Here is a 17,970-nt window from a genome sequence, read left to right as displayed (position 1 = left end):
CTACATGTCAGAATGCAAAAAAAAAATGTTGTCTCGCCTGGAAAAACTGTACAGTGATGCTCTAACAATTCCAAATTCAAATAAACTAAAGAGCTGGATAGGGAATATAATACGGGTTTGCCTGTCACGTACAGGACAATAGAGTACTACAGACATGTTTGAACATAAATTATCTTTACTATGTAAGATTTTATGTTTCACAAAGCTGTGTGGTAGGTTAATAGCACTGTATGTGGAAACTTTATTCTTTTGAAGAACTGAACATCTCTGGAAGCTAAAACTGCTTTATGTTTTAGCTTTGGATTTTACGTATAGTAAGCCTTAAACTTTCTTGTAAGCTTTAATAGGACAGGAGCATCTTAAACTTCCTGATTATCCCTCTACTTAAGGAGGCTAGCAGTGTGTTTGAAAATGAGTAAACATTGACCAAATATGTGCATGAAAGTAGTGACGTGCCGAGGCCTGACAAAGCAAAGGAAACCAGTGATTGAACTGGTGGTGTACTCATTATAAAAGCAAATGTAATTTGCTACACTTAATCTTCATTCTGTTTCTCACTAATATGTCTAAGAATGTACATTTTCCTCTTTAACCTGGTGAGTCTTGTGGACCAGAAATGTCTTTTCTCTATAACTGCTAGCAGTAAAGAAAGATGTGCAAACACAGAATAGTTGGTTTCATCCAGAAACAACAAAACTGTGTTTCTAATAAATTGGTATTAGAAATTTCTAGAACTTCAGGTTCTTGAATAGTAAATGAATGCCTGATTTTTTTTTTATCCACAGACATTTGTTGTTAGAATAGCAGGGTTGATTATTTTTTAAAAGAAAACAACCAAAAACTGTACAAGATGAGAGGAACACTATGAAACAGCAGTGATTACTTCTGAGAAGTGAAGTGATTCCTAAATATAGGAAACTATGTTGGTTGTTTTTTCTGTAATCCTGAAAAATGATACAACACCCAAGGAAAACAACTTAACATGGAACTACAAAACAAAACCTCAGGCAGTGTCAATTTGTTATTGCTCTATGTTATGCAGCTATGCAAACAATCCATGACAGCTCCTATGTAAGCAGTATGAGAACTTGTTTAGTTGGCTTGTTGTGTTCTGTGCTGTCATGCAGTCTTAAATATGTGATTAGGTGCTTTTCTTGATAGAATGAAAGATTGGGGAGCCTATCTAATTCAGGGTTTGAAGAATGGTGACTGAAAAGGGAGTGAGTATGAAAATAAGACAAATTGAAGGGGGGAGCTGAGAAATGAGGTAGGAAGATACTTGGAGCCCCGTAAGGCAGGAAGGAAATTCATGGATAACTTATTTGCTGCAATGTTTTTGAAAACCCAGCAAAAAGAAATTGAGTAATGAAACATTACATATAGCTGTATTTCTGAAGGGCATAGTAGAATGGTTTCTACTGTTCTGTTTAGGCTCAAACGTTTTCTGAAACTTCAGTCAACCTTTTTCCCCTGACTGCTGCTTTCTGTCATGTCAGAGGATGAAGTTTTTGCTGCTGCAGCAGAAGTACCTGGAATACCTGGAGGATGGCAAGGTCCTGGAGGCACTTCAAGTTCTACGCTGTGAACTGACGCCTCTGAAATATAATACAGAACGCATTCATGTCCTCAGTGGGTAAGTGTTTGGACTTTTAGAGCTCTTTTGGTGGAATTTTCTAAAGAATTTATAGCTTTTCATGCTGATATTGTAAAAACTCAAACTGTATTAAAGCTACTATCCTGTTGATTAATAAGCTGTAGTGAGATATGCTAAAATGGTGAGTAAAGAAGACTATCCAGTAGACAATGTTCTACTTTAGATGCTTGAAAATAACCTGATTATGATTTACTTCTGTAGTACTAGAACCCAAATTAATACATACACATGTATGGTCATCTGATCTTGAAAATTGTTAGCCTGTTATCTTATAATTGAATAAGTAGGTGAATATAGGTTGGTTTGTTCTTAGATGAAAATAACATTTCTACGTTCCCTAAAATCTGTTTGTGGTTTTTTCTTTTTCTATTGCCAATTTGTATACATTTGTTCTGAAGAAGATGCATGTTTGTGTGGAATAGTTCTCTGCCTTTTTTCCTATCGGTCTCAAGCTTCAGTAACCTATTTCCAGTTCATTAAAAATGTTATGATATAGATCATGCTTAAAAGTGAAAATAATTATTCCAGAAAGACTTGGTCTGTTGGTGTGTGTGCGCTTTTTTAAACAGGTATCTGATGTGTAGCCATGCAGAAGACTTGCGTGCAAAAGCAGAGTGGGAAGGGAAAGGAACAGCTTCCAGATCTAAACTTTTGGACAAACTCCAGAGTAAGATGTTCTAGTGTTTAGAATTTATTCCCACCTCTGTAAATCCAGTACATCTTACGTAATGACGTATCCCAGGAAATTGACTTGAACTGCATTTGCTGGTGGTTGTTTTTGTATTTCTTGGTTAATGGGGATGCCTTTAGGTGCCTTTACCCTTTGGTCTTCCGTATCTAACCTTTCGCTGTCTCTGATAAACTATTTGTAACAGGAGCTCTTATTTCTTAGCTCTGCTGCATGCAGTAATAGTATAACTTGGTGATTAAATGTGCGGTTTGGAGCAGGGGGGAGGGGGAGTGTTTTGTAAATGCCAGCTATACAAAGAGGTTGAACCTAAGTGTGGTGTATAACCACTGCTGATACTAGTGCTGGTTTATAGTGGTCTCAGACTTTGCTATGAATTATGGTTTCTCCTTTCTCTTTTTTGTGGCTGGTGTAATACTATGTATCAGAGTTGTAAAACCTATGGTATTCTTTATTTTGATAGTGTTAATAGAGAATTCCTTAAATGAACACAGCTGATAGTGTTGTTTTATAATTTTACAGATTTTGTTAAATACAGGGTTTTGAGTTAGCTTGTGTAAATGGTGCTTGTTGGCCAGGACAACATATACTATAACTACAAATACCTTGCATACAGCTCTGCTTTCCAGAAGTCCATGCTTCTAATTCCAGATGTATAGCTGTAAATTTGACAAGCTGCGTGCACTCTTTTCCTGTAGCTTTTAAGCTTTATTTACTAAGATCTCTTCCAAAAACACTCAAATCAAAATATGCTCTTATTTGTAACTTGGTTTTTATATATCTTTTTTTTTTTGTTTTTCTTAATACCTCTTTTAAAGCATACCTACCCCCATCAGTGATGCTTCCTCCAAGGCGTTTACAGAACCTGCTACGTCAGGCTGTGGAACTACAACGGGACCGGTGCCTATATCATAATACCAAACTAGATAGTAATCTAGATTCTGTCTCGCTGCTAATAGATCATGTTTGTAGTAGGTAAGAAACCCTTGCTACTTTTAAGATGGGCAATAATATCTTTTCTTTGTCTTTTAAAATAAACTAATTGTACCTACTGTTAAAAGGAACTATTCTGAGTTGGTTTAACAGGAGTTGACTGGGAAAAGACAGTTCTCATTAAATGAGGGGGGGGGGGGCGGGGGAGGAGTAGAGAAGATGTGTATAGGAGACTTTGGTAGCTGGATATGGGGTAATGGGGTCTGACTTTAAAATTTTAATCAGATGGGTATGAATAGAATATATTACTATGCTAATCCTTAGCCACTTGTTTCTTGTAATTTTGGACAGCCAGTCTGTTTATTCATCAACACGTGATTGCTGTGTTTTTTTGCTGAAGAATCACTAGTATGTTACTTATCCAGACTGTCTTCAAGCTTGCTGGAATGCAGAAAGCCTCCTAAAGCATACTTAATGAAGTCAACTTTCAGCTTCAGCTTTTAATAGTGGACAGTGAGGTGGTTTTAGAGACAAAGGTTAAAACAGAGTAGAAACATGCAGTAGACGTTTCTGTTTTACATAATATATAATATGAATGATATGAAGAACTATTTTCTCAGATTTGTAAGGTAGTAAGAATTGAATGTCTTTTATACCTACATATTAGCTCTTAAGACTATCTGGGTAACTTTTTTAACAAAACTGATGCTGCTTCTGAATCTTCAAAATGCCATGCTCTAGTAACTAGACATGAAGCAGGAAGATGTATGTTTGTAACAAATGGCTGACTTGTGTGGGTTTTCCTCATCCAGCAGAACTTGGCCAAGGACCTAAAAACTCAGTATAGCTTTTATGGAAAACTGCTGTGCATGGTGTAATAAGGGAATAAGGGCTAGGACACCTAGAAAATAAGGGCTGTATTTGATACCCTTATATGTTTGTTCACGTAACAGGCCAATGCTTGGGCTTACAGGGGAATTTTTTTCATGTTAAGGTTAGCTCATCTGAGGAAGTTAAGTACTGATAAACTTGCTTACAGAAACTTTCTGAACTCAGCTGCTTTGACTTACGTTCTTGAGTTACTTGGAATCTGTTTTTAAACATGCAGACTTCCATAGTACTTCACTGTAGCCATCTTAAGGTTTTAAAATTAATATCCTTGGCACTTCATGTATGCAAGTAACTTTTTTAGACTATTGTCTAGCTTGCAATTTTGCTACATCACATCGTTGCAGCAGTTGTGTGTGTGGACATTTGACTGTTCCCTATTTTAAGATCTATTGGAAATTATCAGATACTGGAGTTGTGGCTTCCCTGCTTCAGAAGTGAATCTTAAAATCAGGCTAACAGAAGGAGATTTAATTTTAGTCTTTCTACAAGTCCATAAATAACATTGGATGTTCTGTAGGGGTTTGATGTGATTAATCAAACTCCAAAGAGCATTCAAGCCAACTGTAAAAAGCATGGTTTACTGAAGTTGGACTAGCTAGAGCTGGATATAAAAGATACTATATGCAACAAATCTGGACTTGAATTTCGCCCATCTGAATCTATTTGCTGACATAAGTTTGGCCGTAGGTTGTTTTGGTTTTTTTTACGTAATGTGGTACTTCCTAAGCTTGCATATTTGGTATGTATACATCCATACATACTCACGACTACTTTAATTCCATAAAAGACCACTTCAAAATAAAGGCTTCCATTCTGTCCTCAACTCAACCTATTGTACCTACCTGTTGCAGGGGTCTGAGATCAGTATGTGGTGCGCTGTACATGCTGCCATGCTTGGGCATAATGAGGTGAGTTAAAGACAGTGGAAGCCAAATTTTGATTAAACTGACAGAAGTAACAGTAGTCTAATAGCTTAGACAATTTAAGTTCTGTACTACTTAAATGATAGAACACTGACAACTTTCCCTTTTTTAGTTGGAACTAATCTGTTTCGGACTTCTGGCAATATTTTGATCAAGCATGCTTGAATTGCACTAATAGGTAAAATGTTTAACTAAAACTTAATCACTTCATAAGAGTGGGAGATAAGAGGGAGAAACTGCTGGGAGTGAAGGTGAGGGATTTCATCTTACTGTGCCTGAGGTTTTGATAATAGAGAATTAATGCTCTTGGGGGTGGTTGTTTTTGGTTTTGAGAGCCTTCAGCCTAGTTGAGTGTTTTGTTTGTCCCCTGTCCCCCCTGGAATTCTTTTATCTTGCTTTCATGTAAATAAACTTTAGTCTGAGTTTACAAACAAACAGTGAAGCCCAGATGAGAGGTGAATGCTGCTGCTTTCTAGGTACTAGTTTAATGTAGCTTTTTTTAAAAAGAACCATTGTGGAAGCTGAGGAATACATCTTCTGTTGTATGTACAGGGAATAAAAAAGTACGTGTTTGGTGTTTTATTTAGAATTTTGAACTTCTGTAAATACAACAACAGATAACTTTATTAGATACTTTATTTCAGTATGTGAACAATGTGATTCAAGTGTGTTGTGCTGAACAGAACAATTTGTAATGAAACACTTCAAAAAAAGAAGGAAAAAAAAAACAAAACCAAAACCTTTGAGCTACAATAATATCTAATTACCAAAACCAGAAATTGTTAGACAACTGCTTTTGGTTTCTTGTTTCAAGACTGCTGCTATTTCTGTCTGCAGAAGGGTTATTTAATATATGCTTTGCTATCTGTGAAGTCAAACTTCCTGGATTGTAGGTTTCATTAGTTAGGAGAACTTTTTGTGAGAGCACTCTGATCTGACTGGATTGTGAATAGCATAGTTCAGCATTGGGATGTATCTACAGCAGCTGCGTCAACTGTGCCTGTTACCCTTTTTAGGAACCTAAAGGCTACCTTACTATGAAAATTGTGTACTCCAGCATTATATGCTTGCTTTTCATGTCTACAAAACATTGGCTGCTTTTCTTAAGCTTTAAAATACAAGAGCTGTTGTTCTATAGAGTATTTTTTTAATGAAATATGCTGAAAAGGCTTTCCTGGGACACAGTGTGCCCCTTGTACTTTGTATGAGTTATGGATAAAGACTCTTTCACCTTCTAGAGCAAATTGCTGCTCTGAGGAAAAACATTAATTTATTACAATATGGCTAAATAATAATGAAATACTCTTCCTGTAGGTTCACATATCTGTGTAAGGGCTTGCCTACCTCCCTCTAGACTTCAAGGAAAACAAAGTCTTCTTTCATGGGTGGGGCTTTTTACCTTGGGCTCAGTGTTGTTCCAGTGGCAACTAGACAGCTCCTGGTCAGCTTAAAGCAGGAGCAGAACAGACTTGTGTTTCTCTATAAATGAGTAAGTAGACATACCCAAGGAAGCCAGCTACAGATTTGTGCGTGTACATTTTGTTTATCCTCCTCTACTGTAAGACAGGAAACGAGAGATGTATGGTTGTTTAGTGCTGCTCGATAGTCTTTGAGCACGGACTAGGAAGCATCTTCTAGTAAAAAAAAAAAAAAAAGATTGAGAGGATATAGACACTGTATTAAGCAGAACTTTTTCTAGCTTCTGGTAAGAAGTAGTTTTTCAGGTGTCTGTCAGCCTGGCTACCACCAAACTGTATTTTTAAACACAAATTTAAAGGAAATAGCATCTGTAGGTTTTTTTAGGCCAGTTTATCTCTAGTGATAAGTACAACTGTACATTCACAGAGACTGTCATTGTTACATTAGTACCATTGTGTCCTGTTAGAGTTGTGTTGCCCTGTTGTACCGAGCACCATAAAAACTCAGCATAAGACTAAACCACTTCAGGATCCCTGCAGTTCAAGAAAAAATGTCCGTGGTTAGAGACTGCTTTTTAGTGCATCTGAACAATGAAACTTGTCTCCAGTTCTTACCTAACTTAACAGTTCGACTGTTAGCTTTTCCTCAGTGTGTAACTAGAAGATTAAATATTAGCTCGAGAAATGTTTGACTCTTCTCCTTCAGTAGTTTATAATATAAAATTTTGTTTGATAAACACTTAATGTTCTACAAAATGACATAGATTTTTTGAGGGAAAAGGGTTTAAGTTGAAAGCTCATAATAGTATCATGTTAGTTACACTTAGCTGTTGTATGTAGTACTCTGCAAAGAAAGTGAAAAATGGCACAAAATGAAGGCAAAGAAGCACCTAACATTGCAAGGTCACATTCAAGAAAAAGAAACAGGACTATGCTTTTACTCACTTTTATGTAAAAATCACTTCTAAAGATTTGGCAAGATATACCTACAAAAACCTCACATGTAAATAAAACATTGCATGTAGGCTTCAAAGAGGTTTGGACTCCAGTATTTTTCTATACATCATAGAACTGTATAGTAATAAGCTGTTACACTCCTAATGAGATCAGTTTTATTCCCAGTTATATAAAAGCATAACAAATTATGTGAGTGGAATAAGAATAGTTCTAAGTTCTTACAATTAGTTATGATCACTTGGTGGTGTGAGCTTTTTACCAAATAAGACACTTCATTCTGTGCTTATTTGAAGCAGCTGTTAATAGACAAATTTTCTAAGTTATCTGGTCTTGCATATAAATAAGTTTTTGTTTTAGTTTTTACTAGCTCAATTTAAAAAATATCTCTTACTGCTTTCTTATTACTCTGCAAATACCTCCCTTTCTTTTTCCAGGAAACAGTTCCCATGCTATACACAGCAGATACTAACGGAGCACTGTAATGAAGTGTGGTTCTGTAAATTCTCCAATGACGGCACTAAACTAGCAACAGGATCTAAGGACACAACTGTTATTATATGGCAGGTTGATCCAGTAAGTGTGCAACGTGTTAAAATGTGTATGACTTGTCTTTCCCTTCCCTCTCCACTTTCTCTTGCTAGGATGGTTTGGTTTTTGTAGGACAGGCTAAGGTGTACTGTAGCCCGCTGACTAGGGTATTTCTCTGGGTTGTAAAAGACTGAAGATCACGGTCAGTGTAAGTCAGTGAAGGAGGACACTTGAAAACCTGATGCCTGAGTGTAAGGCTTGAACTGTTGGCTGCTTTGGGGCAGGAACTTTGTGCCCCTAACCAGTACCATGGGGTAGAGCCTGCTTGTGCCCTCCAGGGGAGCTTCTCAGCTTGAAGGCCTTGAGAAGCATTGGGTGAGAGTGGAGGGAGCATAACAGTGAGGAACCTTTCTTCTAAATCACTCTAGTAAGAGTGCTTCTGATCTACATGTGTGACTAACCCCTTTCTGTTATCTTGTTACTACTAGTATGCTTGGATTTAAATACTCTCTCCATTTCACCATTTATTACTTTATTTCTGAGTAATAAAATGGTATGTGCTAAACTGAAGTTGTGTCAGTATACCACTTTGTGCTAGTTGCTGTTGTAAGATTTGCCTTGAGTTGAGATGAAGATTTAAATGCTTGTCAGAATCCACTGACACATGGAAGTATACCCATCCATTTTCTTACAGACTGCGGTTTTAGGTTTTGGTACTAATATGTGACACTGTTTCTTTTATATGAAATATCCTACAGCTACAAGATTTATCTTTCCTACCCATATCTATTCTTATGTAATAAATAAAAAGATTGAGCGGTGAATCCAAGACTGTTTTAATTGACTTGTAGAAGTGATAGGAAAGTATGTCTGTATATATAGCAATTGAAAACTGAATAAACTTGAATATATGCACACAATATTTGAAGTTTTTAATGCTTATAAAACACTATCAGACATAAGGTTCTTACAGCTTAACCACACAACTGCAAACTGGTGTGTTAAGTGGAAGATGAAAGGATTTTGCAGTTCCATACTGGCTTTCAATAGGATTTGAGTGCTGAACTTAGTCCTTTTCTGCACTACAGGTTAGGAAGCCATATAATTTGAATCCTTTTTGCTATTAAGAAGATGAGAGAACTTAAAACCCTGTTCCATGTGCATAGTTATTATATAGCTGCTGAACTACCAGTAAGTGCTATGGATTTTTCAGACATAGAACCGTTGTGGTTTATTTGTTACTGGAGCCAGTGTGCTCTGGGCCAAGAGATGCATAGCAGCATAAGCTGACTTCTGTTATTTATTTAGGAAATTATCTGTATCTTTTTGCTGTTGTTTTTTAACAAACAGTAATTCTAAGTAAATTAAGGGTCAAATGTTTTTGCTGTTGACTTGTCACTTGATTGTAGAGGCACATCTTCCTTTTATATTGATGGTTTTTAATACCCAACATCTTGATTAGCACATTTTATAGTGAATTGTTAGCTAATATCTAGTTAATCAAACCAAATAAATGTTTTGTGAGTGTTGTAGACTAACCCTTTTGGCCAAGGGTTGCTAAAGGAACAAAATGTCTAATTAGTGGGAAAGCAGCTTAGTAGAGTTTTATCTTCTGTATTTGAGTACTTAAAAAAATTTTTTTGAAACCCTTTCAAAGAGGTGGATGCCTAAATAACATTAAGCTACAACTCAAATGGTTCACTTTCATATTTGCCAGAGCATGCTTCTCACATCAGTTGACAATGTCTTTTGAACCATACATTTAATCAGGTTTTCAAGGCTTCACATATTTAGAATTATTCTAATCTGTATATACAAACTACAGGGAAACATCTGTCCAACTCTGTCTGGGCAAGTAATGGGAGAACGCTGTTTTAAATGAACAGTATTCTTTTTCCACACACACCTTGTGTGTGAGAATTCTTCATTTCTCCCTTTCTTTTCTTCATCATTCCTCTTGAAGTGTAATGACACGGCTTCTGTGTGTTTTCTTAATTTCATACCATGAATTTCTTATTTCTTTTCTGAGACCCAGCTACATGTGTAAGCTGTCTTAACCCATGCTTCTGTTTTCATTTTCACTTACTCATTTCAAAGATCTTATGCAGACTCAGCAGCATTAAATAATTTCTTGAGTGAACTAGGTTTGTGTGTGGAATGCATTATTTGACCATTACTAAGTGTGGCAGAATCTCTAGAGCACAAAGGATAAGCACAGTAGGCGCATCACCTTGTCTGGCATGCATCTTCTTTGATAGAGCTCTCCTTTAACTTGTTCCTTACAGAAGCCTTCTTTTTTTCTGCACTTTCTAAAGAAACTGTTGACAGGTTTTTGGCTTTTCAGCCAAGGAGCTCAACTACTGCAGGCTTAAGTTGATACCTGAATAGTTGTTTCTTCTATGTAACAAAAATCTGGGAAGCTATATGTAAGGGATGGAAGTGCTGAGATTTCTTTTGGTGGGGGCTGGGAAGCAGACTGACTAAATTTGGGATGTTTTCCTGAAATACCATTGACTGCTGTTTTAGAACAAAACATGGTATAGAAATGTTGCTGTACTTGAAGAGAAGTATGAGAGCAGCATGAGGGATAGTAACAGCCACAAAGTCCTATCATTAGAAGAGGATTATCCTGTGTATCTTGTTCCTCATGAGTCTCAAATGTGATGCAGAAGTGACAGGCTACTTTAATCCTGATGTAAAAAGAAATACATTAGTTGCAGGCAAGCTCCAGGATGTGAGATGATGTCAGACATGACTCAGTTTCCTTGCAGATCATTTCAGCTACAGACACAGCAGTGTCTAAGGCAGACCAGGAATGGTAATTAGAATGGAAAAGGGGCCTTGAGAAGGTCCATTCGTTTGCTCCTCTTTCTCTGTGCTTTGAAGATTATTCTTAGCCCACTTTCTTTTAAGGAATTTAGTTTTTCTAGCCAGCAGAACCATCAAAGCTACAGGCTGGCTGAGAGTTACCAAATCCCTCGCAGCTGATCCCAGGAAACAGTCCTTCATGTCACTCTGTTCACCATGTTCTTTCTCTTTAGAATTGAGGTGCTCTGCTAATTAATACTAAAACAAAAGAAAGAGAAGGGACAATTTGAGAAATCAAGCTAGATTTTCAAACGAGTGACTCTTTTTGAAGGGAAGTAGGAGGTATAAACATCCCCCATGCAGGAAAAAAAGGGGGAGGGGAGGAAGGAAAATCCACTTGCCTTTTTCCAAGAGGTTTCACAAAAATTATTGTCAACAGTTTAACAAGCTCAGTTCTACTTTCTGTATATGCATGTTGTTGTCAAGAGTCAGTGCTAATACTGTATTGAAGCATGTTTCTGTATTTAGGAAGCCAGTGCATGGTTGTTTCACAGTATCTAGCTGTACTGTTTATTTTGATAAGCTGCTTGAAAGTCAAGTTCTTCTGACAAGGCAGCAGTAGAACAGTTGTAGCATAAAGGTGATACAAGGTACTCTGAGCGAAGTATGCTTCATTTACTAATCTGGCAGAAAAGATGCAACAGCTTGCTGTAGGCAACACTTCTGAAATAAGAACACCTCTCAAGGAAGCTTTTAAAAATATCTTTCTGTAAAACTTCTGTCTTGAGCAGCACATGGGAGATACACTCAAGTTTATAAAAACATTAACACTTGAGGTTTTCCCTTTTCAGCATATGTGAAGGGTTTGGTTCTCTGTTTAACCGTAACAGGCTTCCAGCATGTCTTTACTTTTAAGAAAGTAACTTAATTCTCTAAAATATGGATAATGGTACTTTTGTATTCCAGTAGATGCAGAGAGACTTGACACTTCAGAAATCTTCTATACTAAAGCAAGTGTAACATAATGTACAACTCTGTATGCAACAGTATTTTGTGAGTTCCACATTCAGAATCATGGAAGATTAGAACAAAAATACCTGCAAGTGTTCTTGTTTTGCACACTGAAACTTTGAAGCTTTCATTTTATGGTCCTACTCTGTAAAATAGCAACTGCTTTTCCAGTAAGAACCTATTCATATGTCTTGTAAAATGCAGGTGCCAAGTTGCATAAAGCAAACTTGCCATGCTTTACTTGGACACACTGTATATGTGAAATCTAGTAGGAGTTCATTTGCATTGTCTCAACAGAATCTCTCTTGTTTCAGGACACTCACCAGCTAAAACTACTTAAGACGTTAGAAGGTCACGCGTATGGTGTCTCTTATATTGCTTGGAGTCCAGATGACAACTATCTTGTTGCCTGTGGCCCAGATGATTGTTCTGAGCTTTGGCTCTGGAATGTACAAGTAAGTGGTGACTAAGAGTAAAAAATAAAACTTTGCGGTCAGCCTACTGCTTTTGTTTCAGTATCTAAATATGTTAAGCATGAAGGAAGTCGTTTCTACAAACCTGTGCAAAAGTGTGAGTGTAAAGAAGAGACACTGATCTCCCTGTCCTGCCCCCCCCCCCCCCCCCCCCCCCCCCCCCCCTTGAAAAAATGACTATGGTAGCCTACAAATTCTGTACTCGGTTTGTATAGAACTGAACTTAGAGTTCAAGTCTTAAGTGCCTGGGACTGCGCAGCAACTCTAGTGTATCTGGTTACTGGTCATTTCTGAGAAGGGATGGCATAACTCCATAGGACCTTAGAGAGCTACTGAAGAGAAGAACAGTAAATTAATCAAGAGAAACAGAGGGCAGAATTGCCATCTAAGGGGAGCAATTGCTCGTTGAAGGTTTTAACAAGTAGCAAAAGTAAAAGATACAAGCTATTTTTACTTTGTGTAACCCTCCCAGTGATGTTAGTGGAAGATCCACAGAGGCTTAAATTTATGATTTCAGAACTTCATCTTTCAGTCAGACACTAGGGCATTTTGTCATTTCCTCCATGAGTTTGAAAATCCTTTTCTGCTGTTGACTTTTTTTTTTTTATGGGCACTTGAGTTGATATAACAGCTTCCCCTGCCTCAGTTGCAGCCTGTATAGTCTTCCTTGTGCTGCCTTAGACTCTGAACTAATTTAGTTTCCTAAAACAAAAATGTTCCCTTTTTTCACCCTTGGAATACTTTTCTTCTGTTTAATTGACTAAATTGGCTCAGTGAAGAGCACTAGAGCTGGCACAAGGGAATAGAGAGAAGCCCTTGCTGTTTTGACAATGGTAAGCCACTCATTGGCACTCTGTCTTGTGAAACAGTAGCATTATAAACTAGGGATGAAAGATAATTTTGGCATGGAGAGCTCCAGCTCAGGGAGGAAAATGTTCTAAATACTCTGATACTCCCAACGTTTTACTGAAATGTATTTTGTTACCTCTGTTTTCTTTTAGTCTCCTCCTGCCTCCTTGCTTTCCATGTTTGGGTGTTTTTTCATTTCATATTGCTTCTCTCTCTCTTAGGTGTTCTTCCAACTTCTTTTAATTCCTCTCTTTACTCATAATCTTCCAGTTGTCTGACACACTAACTAGTCCATCTTTCTTGATCTGAGGGACAAAAGAAATTGTCCCAAATCAAGGCCAGGGTCACTGGAGATGCTGAAGTAGTTCTGCCTTTTCATTGCATTATTCATAGGTTTGTGTTGCTTTTTAATAAACGTGTTGAAATATATGTGCTTCCAAACACTATGCATGTCAGAAAATTATTGATGTCCTTTCGGGAAAGGGTTCTGGTATAAGGCCTTGCTGCCTTTGTTTATTTTCCAGACTGGGGAGCTGAGGACAAAAATGAGCCAATCTCATGAAGACAGTTTAACAAGTGTGGCCTGGAATCCTGATGGGAAGCGTTTTGTAACGGGAGGTCAGCGTGGACAGTTCTATCAGTGTGTAAGTTCTCTGCATCTGTCCCATTGAAAACAAAACAAGAAATGAAAGTTTTGTCATGGTCAAATCTGAGGTTCATGTTTTTTCCGTGTGTGTGTACACTAAAACTTCTGATCCTTTGTAATTCAAAGAAGCAATACTTCAATGCTAGTATTTCAGCAGCACTTTTGTATGTAGCAGTTAGGAGGGTTCAAGCATCTTTTGTCTGCCTAGAGGAGGATTTGTGGGCTGGGAATTTTTTTCTTAGCTGCTCTGGAAAATACACTAATAAAAAGTAGTGCCTTTGTCCACAAATGTTGTTTATTCCACAGAATTTTGACTGTCTGTCTTAGTTTTTGCAGGCTGTCTTTGCTTAGTGTAAACAGAAATTTGAAACCCTCATTACTTGACTAGTATTGATTTCGGGTGGTGGTCCACAGTCTCGCCCTACCCTTGATTATTTGTCATCTGAATTGGTGCCCAGAATAATAGTGCAGTATGCAAACCTCACTCACTGCAAAGGTGAGCTCAGTGACGTGATGTAGATTGCACATCACGCATGAGAAAATAAGTGACAAAAGGGATTCTCAGCTCTCCAGGACAGATACCTACAGAAGAAGCCCTTGGTTAAGACAACTAAGTCCTAATTCATTAAGCCCTCTCTTTTAGAGGGTAAGATTGCTTTCTGTAGCAATTGTCTGAACAGAAGGTGAAAAAGATACTTGTGTCACAACTCTTCAGAAATCTGAGACTAACAGTTCAATTCTTTTTTTTAATTTTTTTTTTCTTCTGATTAGGATTTAGATGGTAATCTCCTTGACTCCTGGGAAGGGGTGAGAGTACAATGCCTTTGGTGCTTGAGTGATGGGAAAACTGTTCTAGCATCGGACACACACCAGCGAATTCGGGGTTATAACTTTGAGGATCTTACAGACAGGAACATGTAACTACCTCTTTCTTTGGTTTTGAATTCCTGGTTCTTAGTGTCAGAAGAAGATTGAGAGAGGGCTTGTGGGACAGGATGGGAAATAAGTTATTAAAATGCTCTCAGTATGAAAAGAAGAGGAGAATAACACGAGACAAGAATTAGTGAGTTCCAGTTGCAGCAAGAAGCATTAGATCAAGTGTTAGAAATAACTTCTTAAGCACTGGAGTAGGTTTCTTGTGGATGTTTTGACACTTCTGTCATCAAGAGTTGTCGTCTTCTCAATTCCTGGCATATTTTCGTAGATCCTGCCTTGAAGTTAGGAGCTGGATTTGAGGTCTTAAGTCCCTTTTGGTCTTGGGATTTGTCATAAGTATAAGCAAACTATTGCAGACCTGGCTTGTACTGACATGGAGACATACCTAATTTCAAATTCAGAACTGTCTCTGCCTGATAATATAGAGACAGGACATGCCTTTTGTCTTGGTATTGCATCATTGTTTGGTTAAGTGCACTCTTAACACTGACGTGTCTTATCATTTCAGAGTACAAGAAGATCACCCTATTATGTCGTTTACTATTTCAAAAAATGGCCGTTTAGCTTTGTTAAATGTAGCAACTCAGGTGAGTTGGTGATGGTAAATGGAAATGCAAGTAAATTTGCTTGCAGCTGCTACCTTTTTAAAGTATTTTGATGCAAATTGGAATGTTTCATATTAACCAGTTGTATTTCATGTAATATGAAGGCCTTAATAGTCATAAATATAGCATGGCATTCTCTGACAAGAAGGCAGTCTTACTCTTGAGACTGATTTCTTTTTTTTGACTGATGTATAGTCAAGAGTTTTTCATACTATGAAATATGTACTATTAAATGTTAATATCTGGCTATTGCATTGAGAAGCCAGGTATGTCAAGAATTGTGGCAGGCTGACATGTTTGGGGGCGTAAGAATTAGATTTTATTTATTTATTTCTACTTTTGGAACCTTGGGTAAGAATACGAGCTTTCAGAATGGAAGGGACCACAGACTGGAAGTTTAATCTAGTAATTTGGTATATCTTTACTCTCTTGATCTAGTAACAGTATTGAAGTTGGCTGAAGTAATGTACTTTCATCATGTTTGATTTTTTTTTTTTTTTTTTAGTCTTTCAAAAGAATGCAATGAAAGTTTAATGATAAAATAACATTATTTATACTTGTTATTCCCAGGGAGTTCACTTATGGGACTTACAAGACAGAGTTTTAGTGAGAAAGTATCAAGGTGTTACACAAGGATTTTACACAATTCACTCGTGTTTTGGAGGTCATAATGAAGATTTCATCGCGAGTGGCAGCGAAGGTAACATCATTCCCTTTTGTACAGAGAACTGGAACACTGTATCCTTCCTATACTTTACTTTTATAATGTTGTTAGCAGCTGTCATCTATAAAAGCAAGCAACTGGTTCATTAAATAAGTCTGAGGAGCACTGAGATGGTGACATGCTTCAAGAAATAACTGTGTGCTAGCAGAAAGAATCTTTTGAGAGGATGGTAGTAGTAGAAAGAATTAATAATCTTTTGTGTTGCTTCTCTAAAGCAAAAGCATCTGCACAGTTTTAATTAGAAGTGGGTGGGGTGTTCTTGAGGCTTTTTCTTTTTGTGGTATGATACTTGGGTGTATAGAATCACAAATACTTCTGGGGAGTAACAGCTTCATTTGCCTGTTGAAAATATAGGTGTGGTGAGGTTATTTTAATTTCAATAGAATCATCAACTTAATTACGGAAGGAGTAGTCTCAAATTAAGCAGTTGTTGACATAGTCTGGTAGGGTTCCTTGGTGATCAAAGGCTTTGTGGTATGTTTTTATTTAACTGTCTGTGGCAATAATAGAAATTAGTTAATGATTTATATGTTGAATTGGTTCAGTTCTGTCACTGATGTAGTGCCATCACCTCCCATGGAGGTCACTTAAGATTCAAGCCTATGCAGGGCTGAGAATTGCACTTGGAATGTGTAAGCAATCACTGTTAGTACTGTGTAACTCACAGCTGTTAGGAAGTAAGGTTGGCCAGGACATTACTACTATCCTTTTCTGGAAAATACCAAATATATCTAAAATAAAATCAAATTTCACCCTGTGACCAGACCTAGTGGAATATAATGACTGAAGGACAGCAACTCCAATCCAGTGTGAACCTCTTCATGGCGGAACAAGGTTTTTGGTTTGGGGACCTGAGTACCCAGAAGTTCAGGATTTGTTGAGCCATACTGATCTGCATGTGTAGGTGTAGATACTGCAGTGCACCAGTCCTCCCCCTCCCCCCCACTTATTTATTATTTATTATCTTCATTGTCTAAAAACTACCAAGCAGTACTTGAAACTGATGGCACCCTATTAAGATTTGGACTGTCTGAAGCTGTTGCCTCTTTGCACTGAGTTGCTGCAAATGTGGCTACTGAGAAAGTCTATGTATCTTAAACAAGCAAACAAAACAAAAACAACAGATCACATTGTCATAGCCTTTTAAAAAAAAATTGATTGATTCCATTGTCATAACCTCTTAAGGTATGTTGTCAGCTAGGTAGGCTTTTTTCTAACACTTGCATCAATAGGAAGAAAGTGGAGGTCTCTTTCTGAGAGGGAGATTGACTGCTGTCTTAACCTAGCTAACTTCTTTTTTCCAAAACAAAATACAGGCATTCTGACAAGCACCAAAATACTGGTTTGTGTTTAGGCTTTGATTCTCCCAGGCAGCAGAGGCTTGCGTGTCCAGTGTTTAAGCAGAGAGTGAATTGTGTTGTTTGAATAGCGTGGATATGTAGTCTCTTGAAATCGTAAGTGGAATGTAAACCCAGAACATTCATATCAATACAAGTATATATAAAGGTGTTGTACTCAAATGAGCTGATTCAGCAGAAGACAATTGAGTTATCACATGGTTCCATGATGCTATTCTAGCAGGTAGGTCAGAGCAAGTTTGTTTTGTAAGGGGTTGGGAGGAGGAATAGAGGAAGATTGGTTTGCTTGCTAAGCCTTCAGAATGACATTTACTTAAAACATTTCAGCTAGATTAAAATACTTTCATTTGATATGCTAGACCTAAATACTAGGCTTTTGTGTAATACTAGTAATACATACTTGTTCGGTTTGTATAGCTCTCTTTGGAATATTCCAAAGACATTCCTAGAAAGGTCAACCCACAGACTTGTTAAAGGCTGCTAGTCTACAGTTGGAAGAAAAAACAAACAAACAAACAAAAAAAAACAAACAAAAAAAACCCAAAACAAACCACCGTTAGTCATTTAT

The 17,970-nt window shown here is 37.4% G+C and overlaps 1 protein-coding gene across 1 annotated transcript in view; it reads left to right on the top strand.

Moving 5' to 3' along the window:
* The window catches only part of WDR26 (WD repeat domain 26), a 29,244-nt gene that overhangs the window by 7,790 nt on the left and 3,484 nt on the right, over window positions 1-17,970 (top strand). Inside the window, exons 4-12 of the mRNA XM_075496501.1 lie at window positions 1,497-1,633; window positions 2,224-2,321; window positions 3,161-3,317; window positions 7,899-8,037; window positions 12,126-12,266; window positions 13,658-13,777; window positions 14,551-14,696; window positions 15,224-15,302; window positions 15,891-16,020. Coding sequence (XP_075352616.1) covers window positions 1,497-1,633; window positions 2,224-2,321; window positions 3,161-3,317; window positions 7,899-8,037; window positions 12,126-12,266; window positions 13,658-13,777; window positions 14,551-14,696; window positions 15,224-15,302; window positions 15,891-16,020 — 1,147 coding nt within the window. The remainder of the gene's footprint in view (window positions 1-1,496; window positions 1,634-2,223; window positions 2,322-3,160; window positions 3,318-7,898; window positions 8,038-12,125; window positions 12,267-13,657; window positions 13,778-14,550; window positions 14,697-15,223; window positions 15,303-15,890; window positions 16,021-17,970) is intronic.

This window comes from Mycteria americana, chromosome 3 (genome assembly GCF_035582795.1).
Source record: "Mycteria americana isolate JAX WOST 10 ecotype Jacksonville Zoo and Gardens chromosome 3, USCA_MyAme_1.0, whole genome shotgun sequence".
NCBI lineage: Eukaryota > Metazoa > Chordata > Aves > Ciconiiformes > Ciconiidae > Mycteria > Mycteria americana.
This window is presented reverse-complemented; position numbering and strand designations above follow the sequence as displayed.